The sequence below is a fragment of the Cricetulus griseus genome, chromosome 3, assembly GCF_003668045.3.
Source record: "Cricetulus griseus strain 17A/GY chromosome 3, alternate assembly CriGri-PICRH-1.0, whole genome shotgun sequence".
NCBI lineage: Eukaryota > Metazoa > Chordata > Mammalia > Rodentia > Cricetidae > Cricetulus > Cricetulus griseus.
This window is the reverse complement of record NC_048596.1, coordinates 49,201,689-49,221,113: the sequence shown is the minus strand read 5'-3', so window position 1 is coordinate 49,221,113 and position 19,425 is coordinate 49,201,689. Positions and strand designations below refer to the sequence as shown.

The following is a 19,425-nucleotide window of genomic DNA, read 5'->3' as shown; positions in this document are numbered from 1 at the left end:
ACGCTTGCTGCCTAGAGAGATTGTCAACATGTCTCAGTATTGTCTTCGAGAGAAAAGGACTTTTAAAGCTTGAGTTGAAGTGGATAAGGGGGGGCAAGGGTGGTGGGGGGTCCTAGAGGAGGACTTGTCATGGGGGACCAGAGAGGTTAGGAGAGCAGCCTGCTGTGAGTGGTGCACCAATGGGGCCTGCCTGTTTGCTTCAGGTCGCAGGATTTTTTAAAGAATCGGGTAAGAGGAACACATAATTATGCTTCGAAATACCTGCTCGTCTCAAAATGTTTGACCCAAGAGAATTAAAACCCAATGCACTTAGAATTGATCTCTGAATTAATTTATTAACTGTTTTCATTGGTAAATGAAAAATTACATATGCTCATAGTGTACAATATAGTGTTTTTCTATATGCTTACCTCATGGAGTGCTTAAGTCAAACTCATTAACACATCTGTTAGCTCACATACCTCTCCTTTGTGGGGAAGTTGGTGAATGTCTTTGTTTTTGAATTTGAGGAGTTAGTGTTGCTGAAGGAAATTATAATGAGGTGATTTCCCCAGGGGTTCATGAAGAACAGAGTCTGATGAAGCTATTTAAAGATTATTGGTTGAGCAGGTGCTCAGGAGGCTGAGGTTATTAATAAATGGTTTTGTTCTCAAGAAGCTTTCTTTTTAATGAGGGAGGCTGCCCCAAGTAAGGTGTTTTGAATAAGAATGGCTCCCATAGGCTCATGTATTTGAATGTTTAGTCACCAGGGAGTGGCACTACTTGAAAGAATTAGGAGGTGTGGCATTGTTGGAGAAACTGTCACTGGGGGGCAGGCTTTGAGGTTCCAAACACCTGTGACAGGGTCGCCCCACCCCCACCTTTAGCTTGTGGATCAGGATGTAGCTCTCAGCTACTGCTCCAATGCTGTGTGTGGAGCCGTGCTCCCTGCTGTGATGATCATGGACTGATTCTCTGAAACTGTAAGCCAGCCCCCAGTTAAATGTTTTCCTTTATAAGAGTTGCTTTGATCATGGTGGCTTTTTGCAGCGATAGAACAGCGACTAGGACTCCAGGGCAATGCACAGTTCTGAAATCTAGCCTCTCCAGTAGGAAAGCATGTGCAGTCCATAGTGCTCATGGCTGTGTTAGAGGAGCAGCAGAAGGCAGTTGACTTCAGTGTGTCAGTCCACCAGGAGACAACTCCCTGATGGGTGAATCTTGGTTAGACAAGGCCCAGAGACCACAGACCTCAGAATGCCTTTTGCTTCTGCTGTGCCTTTACATGTGCGCTGCTGCTTTCCATTTCTGGCATCTGGCATGGTGTGAATGGGTGTGGGGAGATCCCCACTGCCTGTAATGTAGTGTGTTTATCTGATGGAAACATCCCATTCTACTGGGCATCTACCCATGGATTATTATGAAGATGATTCCTTCCTAAGATGTACTGTCTGATTGATAATGATAATGTTAGTTTATACAGAGTTCTGATGACTAAAAATAAAACAAGGAAGTGTCACATAGCTAGAACACACGTGTTTCTATTGAGGATCATAAAAACTGCAGCTTAGGCTAATGATTAAAAAAGACAATTGAGTCCCAATAACTCAGCTAGTTTAAATTCTTTTATCTTAATGTTGGGAGATATGTTCACAGGTTTCATCATTAGCTGAAACAAAGCCAGGTTAAATCAGATGTTTTGATAATAGCCTTTAGATGAAAAACCCCAGAAAATAATCTAAAGTTCACAAGGACACATAACTGGGTTATTCAGTAGGTTAGGGTAAAAAAATGCAAAGCATCCCAATTATTGATAGCTGATGTACTTTCCTAGGTTTGGTTGTTGATCAAAGGTGGTGCATAGGCAGAGTTTCTTTTCCGCCTTGACCTGCCATCCTTAATCCCAGATAAATGCATAGAGGTTTAAATTAATTATAAACAGCTTGGCCAGTGGCTCAGGCTTCTTATTGGCTAGTTCTCTCTTAATTATTAACCCATATCTATTCATCTGTGTATCTCCACATAGTTTTGGCTTACTGGAAAATGCCCGACATCCTATCTTCCCAGTAGCTAAATGACATCTCTCTGGCAGCCTCTCTCTGGCTCCTCTCCCCAGAATTCTCCTCATCTGGTAGCTCCACCTATACTTCTTTCTGGCTACTGGCCAATCAGTGTTTTATTCATCAACCAATAAGAAAAACATATATTAACAGCATACAGAAGGACATTCCCCATCAGAGGTGATTCCTTGTGCCCATTTTGCCCTCAACCTCCTGATATAAGAAACTATTGATGAGTGGGTATGCAGCCCAAAGATTTAAAGTAGAGCTGATGGATTCTTTTTCATGTATAAAAATTTAGGTTTGTGATTCCTTATAAGATTACCTTTCAAGGTGTAAGTAATAAAGTAATTGGCCCTTTCTTTGCAATTGCAAAGTACAGCTTGCCAGTAAAAGACCTGACTGAGGAGAATATCTTGCTTGCCTACATGGTTAACCTATAAAAGTTGCTTGGGTATGAATGTACATGGGTTTTGGGGATAATTTATTTTTCACCTGTAATATGTAAAATTTACATATTTAATCATGTAAGGGAGATGAAAAACATGTTTTTACCTGTATTCATTACAGTCATTCACTTGAAAAATAGAATGTAACCACATTGTAATACCTATATTGCCTGAAAAATTTTGTTGGGCTATATAAGCTGTAGAAAAAATACACAGAAGAAAGAACATGGAAAGAATAAAGAAGAATAGAGAATAAAGAGGGGAACCATCAAGAGAGTGTGAGTGTCTTTTTCCCTAACCCCCTCGGAGAGAAAAGTCTAGCATGTGCCAACTCTGTGGATTTTCCTTTGAGCCCTGTGCTGCTGGAGGCTGGCCCCCTAGGCAGCGATGCCACAGGGATGCAGTTGACCTAGAACCTGCATGGACACAGGCCTTGCTGTGAGGGGCAGGTCCTGTGGAGTCTCTGTAGCACAGGAGCAATCCTTGATTTAAAAGCAGAACTTACTTTGTTTCATACACTCTTGACCGTGAGTGTCCTCTTTGTACTCTTTCACTGTCTTAGTTACCTTTCTGTTGCAACTCACAAAAGAGAGAGTTTATTGGGCTTACAGTTTCAGAGGATGAGCCCATGACCATCAAGGCAGGGAATGGGGTAGCAGGCAGGCACTGTAGCAGTAGCTGAGAGACCACATCTTCAGATACAACTGTAGGTGTCTGGTCTGTGAACCGGTAACAGTGGCCACACCCCCTTTGGGTGTGGCTTCAGGAGGATGGAAGCGGAAGGAGGGAAGCTTATGGTATGGCTTTCCTTCCCTCGGTCTTTCTGGTCAGTCAGCTGATCTGGTAGGAAGGGCAGAGAAGTGCTCCTACGGTTCTTTGTATTTTTCTGTGTAATTGTTCCCCTATAGACACCCATTTATCATTTATTTTAGGTCTAGTGAAATAATTACATCCTCGCCTTCACACAATCATGAGGCAGAGACCTAACTAGAAATGGTGTCAGCTTTTGAAACCTCAGAGCCTGCTCCCAGTGACATACCTCCTCCAACAAGGCTGCACATCCCAATCTTTTCCAAATAGTTCTACCAATTGTGGACCAAGTATGCAAATATATAAGCCTTTGGGGGTCATTCTCATTCAAGCCACCAGACTCATTGATTCTTCTCCATCTCTGACCTCCACTTAACTGAAAAGAATGAGAGTCCAGGGTCCTCTTTGGTAGTCACTTTTCATATTCTTCTCTGGGGTTGGGAAGGAAGGAATGGAGCCCCCTCCTATCCTTTTCTTAGAGAGCAGAAGTGAGGGATTGGACACAGTGCTGTCCCTGACCTGCCTCATCAAACACCCTTTTCACTTCCCCCTACCATGCATTGCTCACTGAAGACAAGGTGAAGAAGGCACAGCGAGGCTGTAATGTCTCAAGGACCATCTTTTCTTGCTCTGGATCCTTCTCTGATTTTACAGGATGCCCACCAGCATCTTAGCTTTTGCAGTGTTAACGTGGTTAACAACAGTTTCTTTTCCTAGCTTCAGTCTATATTTAAAAAAAAAATCAAAATAAGCAAAGCAAAAGAACTTAGTGGAATGTCCTGGTTAGTTTCCTATTGCTGTGATAAACTCCGTGACCAAAAGTACTTCAGGTAGGGAAGGGTTTATTTCATCCTACAGGTTATAGTTTTTTGTGAAGGGAGTCAGGGCAGGAATTCAAGGCAGGAACCTGGGGATAGAAACTGAAGCAGAGGCCAGGGAAGAGTGGTGTTTACTAGCTTGTTCTCTATGGTATGATCAGTCTGCTTTCTATACAACCCAGGGCCACCTGCCTGGGAGTGGCACTGCCCTCCCACATCAATCATTAATCAAGAAAATGCTCTACAGATTTGCCTACAGGAAATCTGACAGAGGCGTTTTTCTCAAATGTTCCTCTTTCCAGAAACCTTTAGCTTGTGTCAATTTGACAAGAAACTAACCAGGATAGTGAATGATGACATTTATATTGTTTGGATGGCAGACTATTTTAGAATGAAATAATATTGAAGTAAGTGTGGGAAACTTAGAGCTAAACTTAGAGTCACCTCTTAGGGCTGTTTCTGTTATGGCCTCTGGCTTTCATCAAAGCGAATACCTGGCTCTAAGTTTATTGTTATCATTATCATCATCAACTACCACCGTCATTATTCAAACATCTCTTGCAGCACTTTTCTTAAGAGTTAGTCATGTACCTAAACGCGTCATTGAATCTTTCATATCAGGTTTGGCAAGACACATCATTATTTTCCTTATACCTAAGAAAGAAAAACTCTGCTATTCACCTATGATACTGTAAAATTTCAAATACGTTACAGGGTGAGAAAAAATAAGATATTAATTCAATTCAGTGCATCCAGCAAAGAGATGTTCAAATGACTCTCTTGCAGTTCTATGTGGGTGAAAGTTCTATAAAGACACCCTAGAACGAGCTTTACTTACTATTTTTGACGCACACATGAACCAAATTTATTTAAAAGAAAAATTGTGTTGTCTGATTTAAGAAATTTTAATAATGTTTTCTAACATATTGCAACACGCGCGCGCGCGCGCGCGCGTGCGCACACACACACACACACACACACACACACACACACACACACACACACTTTTCCTGTCATATGCTAAGATTCATCACAGCTGTTTCCTGTAACATGCAAAAGCCAAATTTTAACAAGTTTCATTTCCTACAAAGATGAAAGCAAAGCTGTGGGTAGCTAGCTGTGGGTGGCCCCTTACTTTGGGAACTAATGAGGAATAATGTCTGAGTGTTACAGGACAGGAACTTTTGGACATTTCAGAGTCAGACACTTCTCAGCTGGCCCCAGGAGCTGTGTCTCTGTCCTTGAGGCTGCAGCCTGCAAATGCATTTTGACTGTATTGACCATAGTGGTTATTCCTGTCAAAGCCGAGGATCAAGAACATGGGGCACACCACACACTAGTGTCAATACGTCATTAGGATATCAGTTAACTGGAAGTGACACGATTAGTCTTTAGTGCCAGCTATACTTTACATTCTTTGCTTTACAACTGTTAATAAGATGCAGACTGACATCAGAATTCTGTATACCCAATGGAGATAGACTCTGTCTGTGCTGCTCATGGCTAGTCTCTGTCCTTAGAATGACACCATGTGGTAACACGCAATAATTTTGTTCATTTTTCTAAGAGACGTGGCCTTGTATCTATCTATTCTGAAAAATTTCTTGCAGTGATTCTTTTTTGTTTTTTTCAAGACAAGGTTTCTCTGTGTGCTTTTAGAGCTTGTCCTGGAACTCACTCTGTAGACTAGGCTGGCTTCGAACTCACAGAGATCCACCTGCCTCTGCCTCCAGAGTACTGTCTGGCTCTTGCCCTGATTCTTATGCAAATCACTGGCCATCTCTCTCCTTTACAGTAAAGACATCTCAAAAGCAGAGTCAGTCCTCAGTGTGAATTCTTCATAGCATGTTCACTCTCCAGTGAACTGGGCTCTGTCTTTTCTTACTAATGCTGTGCTACCCATGCTTCCTCTAACCCGGGACCCAGTGGCCTCTGCTCAGCTCCTTTTCTTGAGAGTGTCTCCTCAGCAGAGTTCTGCTTCTCTTCCTTGCTCCTCAAGGCTTTTTCTCCTTAACTTCCTATACTGGTTTGAATAGAATGGCTACCATTAGTCTCATATGTTTGGATACTTGTTCCCCAGTTAGTGGAACTGTTTGGGAATTACTAGGAGCCATGGCCTTGTTGGAGGAGGTGTATCACTGGGGGCAGGCTTTAGAGTTTCAAAAGACCCAAGCCATTTCCCGTTCCAGCTATCTGAGGCTAATGCCTCACTCCACTATCATAAACTCTCTGGAGTCATAGCCTGATTAAACTCTTTCTTTTGTAAGAAAGAGTTCTGGCCATGAATGCTTTATCATAGCAACAGAACCAGACACAGAGATCTACAACCAAGAACCAGGCCTAACTCTGGGAATCCAGTTGCACAAAAGGAGAAGGGAATATATGAGCAGGGGACATTAAGACCATGATGGAGATAAATCTACAGCTGAACCAAGCTTGTGGAAACTCATGAACTCTGGACTGACAGTGGTATAGAGACTCCAGGGGGCCAAACTAGGCCCTCTATATATGGGAGACAGTTGAGAAGCTTGGACTGTCAGAGGGACTTCCAGCAGTGGGACCATGATACAAGCCTGGTACATGAGCTAGCTTGCTGGAGCACATTCCCTGTAGTGGGATGCCTTGATCACCTTCAATGTGTGGGGGAGGGGCTTGGCCCTGCCCCAAACTCTGTCAGACTTTGTTGACTCCTCATGAGAGCCCTTACCCATGAGGAGTGGACTGAGGGTGTGCTGGGGAGCAGGCCAGGGGGGTCTGGAGGAGGAGGAGTGGGAGGAAGAACTGTGGTTGGAATATAAAATGAAATTCAAAAGAATAAATTAATTATAAAAAAGTTCCACTTAAAAAAAAAGAGAAGTAACTAAGACATTTCCAAAACAGGCCTGTAAGCCTGTGTCTTACTTTCTTAGATGTCTTCAATCTCACTTTGATGAGTTGCCTTTCCTCTGACAGATAAATGCAGGTATTCTTAATGAAGTGTCACTGTCCTCTGGGGACTTTCGTCCACGCCATCATTTCCAGTCTATCACTTCTAAGTGACTAATTCATGTACTTTCATTTTCCTTTTATGGGTAGTCTTTTTATTTTTCTCTTTTCATATATTTTCACCTATTCATACTTCCTGTTTCATGAAGTTCTTTTTTTTTTTTGTCACTGAGTTCCTTCCTATGGTATGTCATTGAGCAATTAATTATTTGATGTTAAGCAATGGGGATTATTATGTCAGTTAGTTATTCCTGGCTATCTCTTATATCATCAATAATATCTTACATATTATCAATGTATGATTCAAATACCATACAATTCACCCTTTTAGGTGTTTTTTTTTTTTAAATTAATTCACAGGATTGAGGAAACATCAGTTAGCATCTACTCATAATTTCCCTCTACTTCCTGTCTCAGGAAACCATTCTGGGCATGTCATGTAAATGGAATCCCTTTTTTTCTTTTTTTTTTAAATCGTTTTTAAAAATAAATTTCTATTTAAATTAAAAACAATCTTATTTTATATGCCAATCCCAGTTCCCTCTCCCTCCTCTCCTCCCATTTCCCCCTCCAACCCCCCATCCCACCCACCATCAACTCCTCAGAGAGGGTGAGGCCCCCCATGGGGGGGTCATCAAAGTCTGTCACATCATTTGGGGCAGGACCTGGGCCCTCCCCCATGAATCTAGGCTGAGAGAGTAGCTCTCCATAGGGAATGGGCTCTCAAAGCCCACTCGTGCACTAGGGATAAACACTGGTTCCACTGCCAGAGGCCCCATAGACTTCACAGGCCCCCAACTGACACCCATGTTCAGGGGTCCTGGTTTGGTCTTATGTTGGTTCCCTAGCTGTCAGACTGGGGTCCATGAGCTCCCACTTACTCAGGTCAGCTGTTACTGTGGGTTTCCCCAGCATGGTCTTGACCCCTTTGCTCATCACCCTTCCCTCTCTACAACTGGATTCCAGGAGATATGCTCAGTGCTTAGCTGTGGGTGTCTGCTTCTGCTTCCATCAGCTACTGGGGTGATGGCTCTGGGATGGCATTTAAGGTAGTCATCAATTTCCTTATAGGGGAAGGACATTTAAGGTGGCCTCTCCACTATTGCTTAGAATCTTAGTTGGGGTTATCTTTATGGATCCCTGGAGATTTCCTTGTACCAGATTTCTCCTTAAACCCACAATGTCTCTCTCTATTAAGGTATCTCTTTCCTTGCTCTCCTTCTCTGTTCTTCCCCAACTCGACCTTAATGATTCCTCATGTTCTCCTCTTGCTTCCCTTACTCCCTTTTTCTCCTTCCTCCCTTTCCCCTCCCACTGTGCTCCGAATTTACTCAGGAGATCTTGTCCCTTTCCCCCTTCCCTGGGGGCGGGGTCCATGTCTGTCTCTCTTAGGTTCCTCCTGTCTTCTCTGGGTTTATGGGCTGTAGGCTGGTTATCATTTGCTCTATGTCTAATATCCACTTATGAGTGAGTACATACCATATTTTTCTTCACTCAGGATGGCAACCCCACATCTCACAGAGGGCTGATCTCCAAAATATACAAAGAACTCAAGAAGCTAGTCACCAAAACACCAAATAATCCAGTTAAAAACTGGGGTACAGATCTAAATAGAGAATTCTCATAGAGGAATCTTAAATGGCCGAAAGGCACTTAAGAAATTCAGGGTCTGTGAGTGTTTTCCCTTATGTGGGTTGTATTTACACTTTAAAATTGGGTCCTTTAAGTCATGAGATTTTTAGTGTCTAGAGAGGTGGCTCAGCTGTTAAGAGTGCTTAACTCTTCCTGCAGAGGACCTGAGTTTGAAGGTTCCTAGGACCACATGGCATCTCAAAAGCCACCTGTATCTGCAGTTCCAGGGCATCTGACACCCCTTCTTCTGGCTTCTGCAGACATGTGGTACAAATAAACTCACAAAGGCTCACACAAATGTAATAGTTTTTAAAAAATATTTAAAAATCATCAAAGTTTACAATTTTGACGGCACTCAAATTTTGTTGGTTGTTTATTATATTGGTATCATATTTAAGTAACTACTGTCTAATTCAAGTTCACAAATTTTAAGTCTGTATTTTTTTATGAGTGCTCTTACATTTATGCTTCTGATCCATTTTGAGTTAGTTTTTTTCATACCGTGTAAGGTAAACTTTCAGTTTATTTATTTATATTATTTTTGTGTATAGCTATCATGCATCCCATGTGCATTTGTTGAAATAATTATTCCTTTCTCATTGAGTTTTCTTGGAGTCCAACACAGACTCATTATTTTTCATTATTTTTGAATACATTTTTATTATGTTCAATCAGGCACTAATATGTTGAAGTTAAGGCCTTTGTCTTATTTTTAGTTATACCTTTCTTAACAGTATGCTTTATGATATGTTATGTTTGGATCTCAGATACCCTCTAAACATCTACTGCTAAAGCTTGACATGCCTTTGAAAGGCTACTGGGATCCCAAGCCTTTTTAGCTCTCTCTTTTTGCTTCCCAGTTATCACAAGGTAAACAGTTTTGTGCCACCACATGTCTCCTTCCTTGATATTCTTTGGCCTCACTGCTGGTCCCCATACAATAGAGCCAATCAACCTCTCTACTGGTAGGTGTCTAGTCAGTGGGTGTAACAGGCTTTTTTGTTGTTCATTTTTTTTACATCCCAATCAAAGTCATCTCCCCTCCCCCACTGCCCCATCCACTCCTCCTCCACTGTTTCAGATACAGGTGGTCCTGTCATAGATATCGGCCAGGTATGGTATATCAAGCAACTGACCTTTTGTTTTTTTAAGACTATGTTCTTTATGGTTACAAAATTGTTTTTACAAAAATAAAAGTTGAGAGGAAAATATAACTTAAAGTTAGAGAAATTTCTGCTTTGATAAACATGTCCATCATTGGGGAATGTATCAGATTCTACATTGACAGAAGATTTTTGAGAGGGATTAGCAAGAATTTTCGTTCTTTTAAAATGGACATTAAAGTTATGCCATAAAGAGAAATGAAAATTTGGTAAAAACTAATTGTCTGAGAACCTAACCATCAATAAAGTAAAATCCTTAAGGAAATGATAGGGGAAAATTGAGAAATTAAACATGGCATTTAAAGATTTTTCAGCTTGTTACTCATCCTCTCACCTTACTCCAGCCACTTCCATGATAGGATTTAATTAAGGCAGGGGCACTTTCCATGTGTTGGATGTGGAGAACCATGCTGTGGCTTTCAAGAGTGAGATGAAATGACCTACTGGATGAATAGTTTCCTTGGAAGCATGTGTGGGTATGTAGGAATAGCCCAATATGCCTGATGTGTCTCTATTCAAGCAGATTGGTGTTACAAAATATGAACTGAGGCTGCAGGAGCATCCTGCTGTTTGATGCTATGAAGAATAAGGCAACACCCAAGGTAGAGTTAGATATTGCAGTCATGAACACACAGTTTTATTCATTTAGAGTTTGTTTTGAAGACTTCATGAGGGGAAATTTCTACTTCCATTTTCTTTATAATTATAGGAATTACTTCCCACCAGTAACCTCTAATAAAATTGAAATATTCCAAGGAGTGTAACTTAAGTTGTCCATCATGCCTCGAAGCCGGCTGATCATGGTATCTGACTGATTGGTTATGGTGAGACCTTCTTAGGCTAACAGTGTTTCAGGGTCAGATGCTAGCCTCCCCCTGCACATGAACAGGGCTAGAAAATTAGGGATTCCTGAGCTTTGGCATCTTAACTATATTTTTTCTAAGCTTGATCTTTCGGAAATCATTTATAGTGCTTACTATCTGCATCTTATAACTTACCAACCAACTGCACATTAATGTCTTGATTAGCTTTGTAAGTTTCCAGGTGTTTTTATTCACATGGTGGTGTCAAATCCAATTCTGACTCTTCTGTGACTCAACACATTGCTCCTAATCCGAGGATGCTCTTGATCCAGCTTATGCAGACATTGCGTATAGATAATTAAATTTGGTCATTTCAAACATCACCAGGATTTGAAGAACTGAGTAAGTCCCCACAACTATTATGTGTGGTCATTACAGGATACTTTGGCTTGTTTCCTACTTCCAATTTAATATTGCAAAATAGTGATAGGGATCCTTTCATGGTCATGGATGAGCAAACGAAACTATTTCATACACTACTCTGCCCCTTGGAAAGAATCATGTAAGCACAAGTGTTGCTTATGATTTGAGATTTGGGTACCCATTATGTCCCACCATTCTTTCTTTTCTTGACTAAAGAATACAATACAAGGAGGTAAACAAAGGAGTTGGACCAAGTTAAGACACAGAGACTTGCTTATGTGTAAGGTATGTTGTTTGTACAGAGACAGGGTTAGTTTTTGCCTTTCACGGCTTTCCAAATGGGATACAGAAGCTTGAAGAACATGCCACAGTGTCTGCTCCCCTGAAAACATAGGTGTCTTGTTCTCTTTCATTTCCTTTCTACTTTCCTTAAAACAATAGTGCAAAAAGGACTCCCCTAAAAATGTAAATAAGGAAGGAGTCAGAGAGTTCAGAGTTGGATGGAACAGTCACGTGTCTTTCCCTGCAGCTGCAGTTGCTGATGGAAGACTCAGGGGAAAAGCACTACTTCTACTAAAATGCCTGTCCAAGAAAAAGGTGAATGAGAATTGGGTTCTGCAGCATTTCTGCAGATGTAAGACTCCCAAGCAGGGGACAACACAGTTTGCTACAATTGCTACATCTAAATGTGAAGGAAAGCTAGATATGGCTTCTCTATGCAAAGATAAACTGTGGAAACATGGAAAATACATGTGGAAGACCAAGAAATGGGGGTAACTATGTGTCTTGGAAGCTCTCTAAACAATAATGCTTATAAAAGAGAGTTTAAGGGGCGATCTCATTTTCCACTGGCAAGGATTCCTGTTCCTGGGGAGGTTCAGGAAAATTTATTTCTGTTTCTTCTTCTTCTTCTTGCACTGGAATAATTTCAATTTCTTCTTCGTTTTTTGGTTGGGAAGATACTCCACTTAGCTCAATGATTTCTTCTTTCATTTTAATTGTCTGTTCTTTTTTTTCTCCAGCTGACAGCAGAACTACATTCTAGAACAAAAACAAATGCCTCTTGACCTTTACCCTTGACACGTCTCCCAACAATCAACATGTATCCAAATGCCAACTTATTCTCATGTTCTTTATTTAGTTAACCATATACTATAGATAGCAGGATTGGCTACTTAGATGCACAAATTCTCATCAAATCACCTCCTTATTAAATCTCGAGTCTGGGGTAATCATTAAGGATTTCAGGCCTTTGCCATTTTGCCTAGAATAATCATACCACATGGAAAAATAATACCAAAAAGAGAGGAGTTTGGATTCTAGAACTGATTTGCCTTTGGTGATCATAACCTTGGGAAGAGGCCCTCATTCTACCCTCTCCCAATCTGTATAATGAAGTAATCATAATGGCTTCTAATCCATAAACTAAATCTTATAGTCTGGAGTTCCACAGTAGTTTATAAGGGAGCTACTATTAGAGCATTCATGTTTTCTAGCTTTGGAGATGCTTTGAAATACTAATGTCTTGGAAGTGGAATGAGGTGAAGAGCATGGGAGGAGAGTGGAAAAATGAAAAATCCAAGAACCAATGACTTTATCAGCCTCCTGTCTTCAGTCATCCTATGTTACAGATTAAGATGGGGGTGGCATGTGATCAAGGGATGAGTAAGAATGGCCCCCATAGGCTCAAAACTTTGAATACTTGTCAAAATATGGCCTTGTTGGAGGAGATGTGTCACTGGGGTTGCGCTCTGAGGTTTCAAAGGCTGGTGCCATTCCAGTTAGCTCTCTTTGACTCCTGCTTGTGGATCAGATATAAGCTCTCAGCTACTGCCCCAGAGCCATGCCTGCCTCCTGCTACCATGCTCCTCCCCATAATAGTCATGAACTCTAACTAATCTTCAGGACTGTCAGCCCCAAATAAAGGCTTTCTTTTATAAGTTGCCTTGGCCATGCTGTCTTATCACTGCCATGAAACAATAACTAAGACGGGGCAGGACCGGGAGTCTGGAGTCAACCAGAAGGAAAAGCTGGTTGGCAGGCAAACTTGTGCAACATGTGGAACTGTAGCTTCTGTCTAACCATAGACTTACTTATACTTCAAAACGTTTGCTGCCACTACTGTTGTTTTCTGTTTTCCAAAAAATACAGCAAAGCCATTTATTCCAAATGAAGCTCCTAGTTTCAGAATTTTTGTCAGATTAGATTCTATGTAAACAATTCTTTGTAGATACTAAGTTTTAAGAAGGACGTTATGGACAAGGAACTGCAACTTACAGATTTGGGTCTGGAGCACATTCTTCTCCAGTCATTTTCCACAACTCCAGCTGTCACAAGTTTCTGGAAGAAGGCAGAGATCAGCATCACTGACAAAATGCCCTGGAAACAGAATGGAGGTAAAGATGAGGTAACGGCAGCTGGATGGACTTAGTGCACAGTGATGACTATGACTGGAACTCAGTGAGCAACAGTTCAGCTCAGTTCTTCAGGTGAGTGAAATGAAGAGCTGGGGGGAATGGCTGCTATAAAAGATAGCATCTTTACAACCCAACGGCTGAACACAAGGAAGTAAGGTGGGAATAGGAAACTGAAGAATCAATTTTTGTAAGAAAGAGTTCCACATTAAATTCTGTCAGCTTGGTCTGGTACAGTAGCTCAATGGTAGGGTACTCGCCCAGCATACTTGAGGTCCTGGGTTCTAGTCCCACTATGTAAACTAGGTATGGTAGCATGTGCCTGTAATCCCAGCACTAGGGGAGTTAGAGGCAAGAAGACCAGAAGTCCAGAGTTGTTCTTGACTACACAGCAAAGTGAAGGCCAGCCTGGATTACAGGAGACCCTGTCTCAGAAGAAATTGTATCAGCTTTAGAATATGTGACATCACACCAAGGAAACTCCACAATACTTGGGAGATGTATTGCCTTTCCCTTTTAAACTCTGCATTCAAAAATTCTGTGGGAGAAAACATATTAATAACAGTTTATGAATTTCTTCCATATTTTTATCGAAAATTATTAATGTCATCCATGATATTAACAAAGGTGAACGATGACCACATAAAGCTTGGTGTGGTGGCACATGCCGGTAGTCCCAGCATTCAGGAGGTAGAAGCAGAATTGTTGTGAGTTTGAAGCTAGTCTGGGCTAAATAGTCAGCAGCCAGGGCTACACACTAAGCCCATTCCTCAGAAGAAATAATCAAGTCACAAGTATACTCTTGGGTACAAATGATTCCAAGTGCCTTGCTTATGTAAACTAATTTGTTTCTACATCAATCCAAGGAGACACATAGTCTTACTCCCCCTGTTTTACAGCTGGGGAAAGGAAAGTAGTATATGAGGAGGGTTCTTGCCCAAAGCCAAGTGCAGGAAAAGTGCAGACACAGACTACCTGGACCCAGCATGGATGCTCATAATAAAACACAGCACGTTTCTTCTCCGGAGGAACACCGCTTTCATACTTACCAAGAACACAGATTGCATGCTGTAACAGTACTGTGTAGATGGGGAGTTTTTCTCTGAGGAATTAGATGGTTCACAGTTGTAGATATCAACATACAGGTTGGGGGTTTTACTAAGAATCAGACGCTCCATTTTTAGGAAATGAGAAACTGTAATGTTCAGTATGTCCATGATTGAAAGAATTATTCCAGAAATGGCAGCAAAGAGGCTCAGAGAGTTCATTATCACTTTGGCTTTGACCTGAAACAGAGGCAGCCTTTGTTAGTTAGATTTGATTTCTCTTCAGAAAACAACGTAGGATGCGAGATTCCAGCTGCTGTCTCCCCGGCTCAGAGAGACTCCACACCTATATTCTAGTTTTGTTCTCACTGTGGTTTTTAGCCTCTTTGTCACCGTAAAGCAAAACTTTTAGTTTTCTTCTCCCTCCTTTTCCAGTCTTCTCATCTTGTGCAATCACCATCCAGTCAATTTATAAAACAAAATCCCAGTGATGCCTTGCCCACAGGTTGTACCTACACTCTTTTTTATTATCACCACCCTCCCAGCATGCTTTAGAGATTTAGTGAGCATCCAGATTACTATCTCTTTGCATAAAAAGGCAGTGGGCAGAGGGATAAGAAGGATTTTATAATGTGTCTAAAGATCTTTGGTGTAGATATAGATAGAAACTTCTAGGTTTGTACTAGCCAATGAAAATGAATCAGCCATAATAACTCTACCTCTCCCTACTGACAATGTACCCCCACTCAACTGTCTTCCCCCAGGTCCATGAGCTCAGATGTCTCTTGATACATGGGCCAGAGGATATGGTTGTGACCGTTCTGTCCTTACACTGGTGATAAAAGTTTGATGTATCATATGCCAAGTACCACGATGCTGTGGTATTATTGATTATTTTATGAAGCACATCTTTCACTCCTGGCTACGTAGCCTATTAATGGCAATTCAGTAGTTTTGGTTGTATTTGCTATTTGTAAACAATTTGTTTCTTCCCCTAAATTGAATTTCCCAGACTACTTACAAAGTGTCTCAGTCCACTCAGATACTTACCAACTCACAATGACTTAAGTCAGCATTGGTAGAGGACTTACTGGAGAAAAATTTGGTAGTGAGATCTGGTCACCCATCCAGATTCAGGAATTGTGTATGCCACCTTTTTTTTTTTTTTTAAGGAGGTTGTAAATGAATCCTTAAGGATAAGATCACACTGTAGGCCTTACAGATCCCACTATCCTATCACACATAATGCCCCATTTCACTTTTATCTTGATTTCCTATGCCAGGATTAGCACTTTGGTTCATGGGGTGAAAACTCAGGAGCACCCTGTATTCACTCACTCACTCACTCACTCACTCACTCACTCACTCACTCACTCAGGGTTCTGACTTAGGTAGAATCTGACTCAAGCATATGGATCGGACAAACTTCCTAAATAGTGTGAGGGAAAAATGGCATTATTTCAGAATATGTCAGGTCTGTTATCTCTACAGGGAACTTAACACTGAGAGACTGTACTTGCCCTCTTCTGAGCTCTGCCTTTGATTCTCTTGCTTTGCACAGACTTAAGGCAGATGCCTTTTTTTTTTTTTAGTTTCTCATGAAGAAAATTTTCTCATAACCAGGATTGATACAGGATCCTTTGCTCACAGAGAATCGATTATTGATAAGCTCTTTAAAGGTCCCCAGGACTTGATTTCAACTGAGAAAGTAGTTACTGTGTTTGATGTGTAGGAAAAGACATAGATTACTTGCCAAACTTTTTCTGGAGGTTTGCTCTGCTGCTGCTGCCAGGAGTGATCCTGAAATAATATACTGCAAAGAGAGGAGTGGTTGGGAAGGGGGAGGGAGAGGAGGAAAAAGGGCAGAACGGGGAGGCAGAAAAGGGTCACTTTTTCACCGATGATTGGTTGTGAAGGAACCACCTACAGTTTTAATGTCTTTCACTAATCTATGCATCAAATTTTATCCCATTAAACGATTTCTTGGTGGCTATATTTCTTTGTTATTCAGGTTCACATACTCAGTCTGTACTGTTCAACCTCTAGGGACCATTAGCTAGGAATTGAATAAGAAGAGAAACAGAACTGACCCTTCCTCGCCAGTGAGAACCCTCTGGGCCCGGACCATTAAATAGAAAGGAAATAAATAAAACATGATTTATTCCTGTTTTACACAGGCAGCAATTAGAAGTAGTCACTAGTTTTAAAAACACAATTAGGGCTTCTGTCTGGGAGGCATAGGTAGGAGAGAGTGTCAGCGTGAATTAAAACAACACTTATTCTTTCTCCTTTTTAAAATAAAAAAATGAACTATTTATTTTATGCATGTGGGTGCTGGGAATTGGACTTGAGTCCACTGGAAGAGTAGCCAGTGGCTTTAGCCACTGAGCCATCTCTCCAGCTTCTCTTTCTAATTGTAATCAGTGAAAATGTTCTTTTGGGGTCATAGTGACTGAATAGCTTCCATGTCTCTAAAAGACAGCATATAAGGCAGTACTTGTTTTGAACATATACACCTCACCAAAATATTGGTTGCTACATGAAGTAATAGTGATTATTTCTCAACTTCCTTTCCTAAGGTTCAAACTTTAAAGTGTAGAAAAATCTTACAACCAATATACCTCAGTTCTGAAAGCTCAGATTCTGGACTCACCCTTAGAAGACTCAGTCATGAAAAGTGTCCTGGCAAAATAAACACTACCTAACCTCATGGCACACGCAGAACTATAAGTCTGGGAAACATGAACATTAAGTAGCCAAAGCGGTGCTGCTGCATTCAAAAGTACAGAGGGATTATTTGGGATGGGAATAATTTCATCAGGTGCCATGGTAACCAACAAAATTACAGGGACTTAGAATGTTCCCATTTCTCACTTCCTTCCCAAACACCAAATATCTGGTGTCTCCCACCCTGCTGGAGTTAACTGTAGAGACACCCTGCTTTGTACAGTCTTCCTGCCTTGAGAATAGCCAGCAGAATTCCTTTCTACGAATCCACATGAAGCATGGCCATGTTCAACCAGGAGCTACATGGTGTAGTCTATCCTTCTTTCCACTTAGCTATGTCAACCCAGTAACCTTCCTGCCCATCTGACTTTCATCAACACAGAAACAATCTAGAACGTTTCTGACCTTTATTCCCCCCCTTCACATCTCACAAATGGTTGCTGTTCTAACTTACCATAATGCCTCCCCAGAGAGGGTACCATACACTCATACAGATGGGTGCAAAGACCCCTGTGGGGATCATCAGCAGTCCTCCCAGGGAAATATGGAAGAGGCCATTCATGATCTGGACAGCCTTGGGAGAGAAGAAAAACACTGGTGGTGAACTGAACCCATAGCTAGTGGAGGTCAAAGGCAAGGTGGGAGGCCTGAGACCCGATTAGAGACCATGCAAAGATACTAAATGGATTGGTAGCACTGCCAAGAATTTTGCATCCTCCTGCTGGTCTCTCTCTCCCATCACACAAGGCATTTCCAAGGAACAGATGTGTCTGGAATTTGAACAATGGACCAGAATGGAAGATCCTTCACCTCCAAGCCAAGGCATGATATAAGGTCACCCTACAGTGATCTAGGAGTATCTCTCTTATACCCTCTGGCCTAGCCCACTGTGTGAGACATAAAGAACACATACACTTAGATCTGCCTGTGCAAGGTAGACTGAATTCCATATATAGCCAGAATATTAGCATCTGTAGGCCAGCACATCTTCAGGGTGTGGAATGGAGGAGGACAGCCTTACCCCCAAAGCCTTCGATTCCCTCATGAAGAAGCTTTGTGTTGGCCCCACCAGCGAAGATGGCCTCCTGAGGTTTCTTTTTTGAGAAGCTTGCATGGCAAGAGGGCCTCTGGTAGACTCTATTGGGAAAGTTCCACTCACTGAGTTTCTGGGTGTAGTCATTCTGTTCTCAAACTCCTGAATAGAAAACAGTAAGGTGAGATCAATGACAAAGTCTTCGGCAATCTTACCTTCTGTCACCATCTAGTACTTCCTGTGATGGTGCCACTGAGGCATGCCATCTTCCTGGTAGCTTTAGCTGTGAGGCAAGGTCTACCACTATGTTCTAGGACAGTATATGGAGGAGCTCCCTCAGGCAAGGAGACATGGACCTAGGAATCTGAGCTAGAGTGCCAGCTAATCATGTCTGGACACACATTAATGTTCAAGAAAACACTATGCAGTCAGTTACCAATGAGCTATACCCCCAGAACACACTACCAATTTATTGTCACATGGATTTTTGTCTACACAGGGGCTTGGACTCAAGACCTTGAGTTTCATCTTGATCTATGCATTTGTCTATCTGGTCCCTCCTTGGGTGCTCTTATGTTTTAATAGTGCAAAACATATTTTTATTGGTTTGTTCATCTATTTGTCTCTGAACATTATGGTGGCCCAGAAGTGTCATACCTGATTATGGTAGGGACTGTCTTAAAATCAGGAGGGGACAATTCTAGGCCCTCTCTTTGCCCCTGACCCTGACCCTGACTTTGAGCAGGTCACATCAAGAATGCCATATGTTATCACAGGTAAGACCACAGCCTCTGAGTCAGACTGCTTTTAAACAGTAATTCTAATTACTGAGCTGTTGGACAAGTTCTCTGGGCCTTCGGCTCTTCAACTTTAGACCATAAGTAGAAATGATTCTTGTCTCACAACTTGTTGTAAGAGATAGATGGTGATGGACCATGCTTGTGTGGCTTTTGTTCACCCAGGTATACTTAAACATCAGCTATCCCCAGAGGCCTTCTTTGAACCCTCAACCTACCACACATGCTCTTACATGTTCTCTCTGCCCCAACAGAACCTGTTCTATTCACCTCATTTCAACTACTA

The 19,425-nt window shown here is 41.6% G+C and overlaps 1 protein-coding gene across 1 annotated transcript; it reads right to left on the bottom strand.

Moving 5' to 3' along the window:
* Nucleotides 1-11,947: 11,947 nt before the first annotated feature.
* Nucleotides 11,948-18,489, bottom strand: LOC100753107 (B-lymphocyte antigen CD20). Its single transcript, XM_035441967.1, has 6 exons — nt 18,331-18,489; nt 17,764-17,883; nt 16,336-16,395; nt 14,586-14,822; nt 13,400-13,501; nt 11,948-12,163 (listed from the first exon to the last, which is right to left on the bottom strand). Exons 1-6 carry the CDS (start codon nt 18,487-18,489, stop codon nt 11,948-11,950), a joined length of 894 nt encoding a protein of 297 aa, XP_035297858.1.
* Nucleotides 18,490-19,425: the final 936 nt, after the last annotated feature.

Bases quoted from the DNA above. Each gene is read 5' to 3' on its own strand.
- LOC100753107 (XM_035441967.1), bottom strand. From the start codon at position 18,489: ATGACTACACCCAGAAACTCAGTGAGTGGAACTTTCCCAATAGAGTCT. The intron at 16,396-17,763 runs GTAAGTTAGAAC...CTCTCTTTGCAG, and splicing joins CTCTCTGGGGAGGCATTATG to TATATTATTTCAGGATCACT. The intron at 13,502-14,585 runs GTAAGTATGAAA...TTCTGTTTCCAG, and splicing joins GCATGCAATCTGTGTTCTTG to GGCATTTTGTCAGTGATGCT.